This window comes from Gasterosteus aculeatus, unplaced genomic scaffold (assembly GCF_964276395.1).
Source record: "Gasterosteus aculeatus unplaced genomic scaffold, fGasAcu3.hap1.1 HAP1_SCAFFOLD_128, whole genome shotgun sequence".
Lineage (NCBI taxonomy): Eukaryota > Metazoa > Chordata > Actinopteri > Perciformes > Gasterosteidae > Gasterosteus > Gasterosteus aculeatus.
In genome coordinates, this window is record NW_027554982.1 from 11,580 (window position 1) to 15,958 (window position 4,379).

Here is a 4,379-nt window from a genome sequence, read left to right on the forward strand (position 1 = left end):
GGCCGGATGATGTCGTGTATGCTGCGGCGTTCTTGACGCTGCTCTCAGCCGGACCTGTTTTTTGCAGCAGGAAGAAGAGACGCTGGAAAACTCAACAATGTGAGTTGGACACTTGATTCATTTTAAACTTTAAAAATAAATACGAGGCTTCGGTTAATTTCGACGGCGCCGGAAAGTGAGGAAAGTATTCTATTATTGCGTCACCAGACTGCGTTCACAAATCCGTTAATTGTTGTTGTAAACACTGCGGCGTCGTAATAAAAAACAATTAGAGTTTTTTTTGGGAGCATGAAGGTTCAGACTCCTTATCGGCATTAATTAAAATAAGCAGCATTTTTCATTTTTATTTTATTTTCTAACAAATAAACAACTGCTGTGGGTGCAAGACGATACACGGCAAACAGTTTAAATTGGGCCAGAAGTGATTCCTGCCTGCTTTTCTGTGACTTATTTAACTCCGGGTTTGTGAAATGCATTTGTCAAATAGTGCTAAAACTTAATAAAGAAAAGCTCACGGGAAGCATGCAAAGTGTTGCTCATTCAGAGAATTCTCTTATTTCCCGAGAACAATGTCTCATGTTCTCACACTCCCAGTCCAACTACACACAAGCGATGTGCAGAGGAACTACTGCACGTTTAAAGCACAAAAGGCCTCTGAATGGACCGTGGGATCGTGTTTCGATTTGACCAACATGGATCAGTCTGATTGATTCACACGAACGACCTCCTCCTCTGTGTGGCATCTTATAGATCCCGAGTGAAACATCTCGTCCATGTCAAAGTTCACCTCGCCGTGTGTGACGCAACCCTGTTGACTTATTAACTGCAGGCTGTCCACTGAATCCTTGTTTGATTCCCTATTTTTTATAATGAAATAAAACGCTGTCCGTGAAATAAGAAGCCATGAGGGTCGAGCTTTGTTTTATTCTTGTATTAAATGTCCTTTTTCATTTGATTCTCTTTTGTATGTTTTTATTCCTTATGTTTTGCGTGTAAAGTGTCTAAAAGTATGATAAACATTTCTGCTCTCCGTCAGGTTGAGTAAGAGGTCGTCAGTAGCGGCTCTGCTCGCCGTGGTTGTTGGTGTTTACCTGCTGCCTTCTCCCATAGACCCCGAACCACATGTGTAACTACAGACACACACACACACACACACACACACACACAGCAACTACTTTCTAAAGAAGCAACACAGTGTACTATTATTTATTGAGCGCTTTAAACTGATATAGACTAACTGCAGTAATCTAAATCGGTCCCTGCAGACTGAAGGGCCCCCCCCCGGCCCTCGAGGGGCCGCTGGCCGTCAACACCCGGCTGCAGAAGGGTCGCAGGCTGTTTCCTGGGAAACTACACGGACCAGAATCCTTCACTGCGGATGAGGAGGGTGAGGGTGCTGACTTTTACCTCATTGTTTTAGTTAGCTACACTATTTAATATGAATTAATGCTCGACTGCATGCAGAGTTGAGGCGTCACGTGACGTCCGCGTCGCTCTCTGTGGGTCTTTTTTCTGAGCCGTCCGCGTTGTTTCAGGTAACGTGTTCACAGGGACGGTGGACGGGAAGCTGTGGAGAATCGGTCCTGATGACACGCTCACCCTCATCACCCAGATGGGGCAGGATTTACCAGAATGCGGTCAGCCTTTTATTTTGAAAAACCTTCCTTCTTCTAAATGATATTTGTACGTTTGTGGCGATAAGTTGTCTTTCTAATTCTCAGGATCGCATGAGCAAAAACCCTTCCTTAGGTCACGTGTTCGTGTTGTGTGTCTGCAGGCAGCAGCACGGACTACGAGCCCGTGTGCGGTCGCCCTCACGGCGTCCGCCTGGATCGCCGCGGTCAGCTGATAGTCGCCGACTCGTACCTCGGGCTGCACAGCGTCGACCCGCAAACCGGAGAGAAGACTCTGCTCCGCTCCAATGAACAAGGTTGTGTGTGTGTGTGTGTGTGAGACATATGTGTGTAGATGATCCCCCTCCCCCGTCTGAGACGCTCCGTGTCGTTGCTCCTCAGGCGCTGATGGCGTTCCCTTCGCCTTCCTGAACGGCCTGGAGATCTCCTCCCAGACCGGTTTGGTTTATTTCACCGACTCCTCCAGCCGGTGGGGACGCAGACACGTCAGGCTGGAGGTGAGCCGGACAAATGACCGCCGATGGACACCCGTCCTGTTCTTGTTGTGCGTCCGTCCGTCCGTCCGGTCCGCCAGAAGAAGAGAATAAGGATGCTAATAAGGACGCTAATAAGGACGCTAATAAAGTCCTTTGAGTTCAGACAGGGTGATTACTTTAACCGGAGCGAATTAGGGTTCCATTCATCAGGAGAGAAAAGCCCCCACAGGGACCACAAGGCCCCTCGAGTGATCCAAAGGGTCCATTCGGAGGATTAAACACTTTATAGTGTTTAATGTATTCACAAGTTGGCCGGCTGCTCACGGAAAACATGTAATAACGAGTCAACAGGATTAAGAGCATATAAGAAACACGGTATTAACGAATTTTTCATTCAGCAAATTAATGGAAATCGTGACGTTGAAATTGAAATAATATGAGCGACAATAATAACGTGAACTAGTTTGACTAAATTCAGCCTTGTTAAATAAGCTACAACTTGCATTACCTTAAATTATCACGCAGGAATATAATGATAATATTGAAGACACGTATGACCCCCGACACTACGAACGAGCGCTCCGTGTCCTCAGGTGATCGAGCTGAACCGCCTCGGCCGCCTCCTCTCCTACGACCCGGAGACGGGACGCGTGGACGTCCTGCTGGACTCCCTCTACATGCCCAACGGCGTCGCCCTGTCCCCCGACGAACGCTTCCTGCTGGTGGCGGAGACGAGCATCGGACGCGTGCTGAGGTACACGCACGCACGCACACGCACACGCGCGTGCACGCACACGCGTGTCACTCAGCCGACTCCCCGTCCGCCCTCAGGTACTGGCTCAAGGGGCCGAAGGCCGGCACCAAGGAGGTCGCCGTGGACAACATGATCGGTTACCCCGACAACATCCGCCGCAGCGACCGCGGGACCTTCCTGGTCGGCATGACGACGACACGGTTCCGGAAGGCCACGCCTCCCTTCCTGGACCTGATCGCACCGTATCCGGCCTTCAAGCGCTTCCTGGCCAAGGTCGGTCTTATTGTTCCGTGATGGGCTTTTGAAATGAATTTCGCTGATAGGATCGATGGGGCCGCCGCAGACGTCAACTTCCTGCACGAGCACGCCACTCCGGTCCAGCGCAGTCCGGTCCACGTCTTCTTTGGCTCGGTGCCGACAAACTCCGGGTGGTCAAGAAATGTGATCGATGAGAATGAGTTCAGATGCTTTTGACAACGGAAGAGCACTTTTCATCAGCAGCTGTGCCCACGGCTACTTTCCCATGATGCATCTGGAGCGCTGCGCGTGGCTCCAATTATCTCGTCCGTCAGTCAGGAGACAAACGGGTCTGTCCACGGCTGCCGAGACGAGATAGTGTGAAATCTGACGGGACAGGGGCAGGACCCCCAAAGCCCCCCGCCGCCCCACACACACACACACACACACACACACACAGTGTGAACTCTCAGTGAACTCAGTGAAGCATTTGATCGGTGTACTTCATGTGCTTCATGAACTTTGTCCCCCTCAGGTGATTCCTCTCCGCTGGTACGACGTGCTGCTGCCGCGCTACGCTCTGGTCCTGGAGCTCGGAGCGGACGGCGGCGGCGTGGTGGCGACGCTGCACGACCCCGAGGGCCGGCTGACGTGGGCCGTCAGCGAGGTGTTCCAGCACCGGGGGAGGACGTACCTGGGCAACACCGACCTGCCCTTCCTGCCCGTGCTGGAGGGGCCGGGGGGCCGATGAGCGGCGCGGACCCTCGCAGGAGGGCGCCGGTGTTTTTAGGGGCGGCGACTCCCGCCGTGATCGTCTTCCATGCGCTCAGACTCAAACATGGAATGAAGTTTTTAGCGTCGCAAAAACGTTACTTAGGAACATAAATGGTAGAAATTAGCAAAGTGGAAGAACTTTAATCGTCTATGGGCGAACCGGGAGATTTAAAGAACTCTTTGGACCCAGAATCCTAAAATTGAGCTAATTGAGCTAATTTTTTACATAAAAAGAACATTTGTGAGGCTTTTATAAGAGTTACAGTTTTATAACTTCTTCAAATTGGTTTGAATGTTGCAAAAAGAACATCTCAAACTATAAAGGTCATGAATTTAAATAAACGACTATGGCATTTTTCAAAGAGGGAAAATAGATAAAAACCTCAATTCTTAAAGCAACGTTGTAATAATACACGTTACTTTTTCACATTTATTGTGAAATCAGATTATTCAAAAGCAACTGAGCAAGATCTTCTGTTTTTATTTTCAATCATTTCTTTATTC

General features: G+C 49.6%; 1 protein-coding gene across 1 annotated transcript; it reads left to right on the top strand.

Annotated features, from left to right (window-relative positions):
* On the top strand, positions 1–4,217 carry LOC144395258 (adipocyte plasma membrane-associated protein-like). Its single transcript, XM_078098120.1, has 9 exons — positions 1–99; positions 1,037–1,126; positions 1,266–1,387; positions 1,536–1,637; positions 1,778–1,930; positions 2,016–2,131; positions 2,704–2,864; positions 2,942–3,137; positions 3,637–4,217. Coding segments are annotated over exons 1-9 (1,158 nt in total). The 5' UTR covers positions 1–97; the 3' UTR covers positions 3,853–4,217.
* Positions 4,218–4,379: the final 162 nt, after the last annotated feature.

What these genes read in the sequence shown, in the direction of transcription:
- LOC144395258 (XM_078098120.1), top strand. An exon ending in GCAGGATTTACCAGAATGCG is followed by an intron (nt 1,638 to 1,777) that starts GTCAGCCTTTTA and finishes GTGTGTCTGCAG; the next exon opens with GCAGCAGCACGGACTACGAG. An exon ending in TCAAGCGCTTCCTGGCCAAG is followed by an intron (nt 3,138 to 3,636) that starts GTCGGTCTTATT and finishes TGTCCCCCTCAG; the next exon opens with GTGATTCCTCTCCGCTGGTA.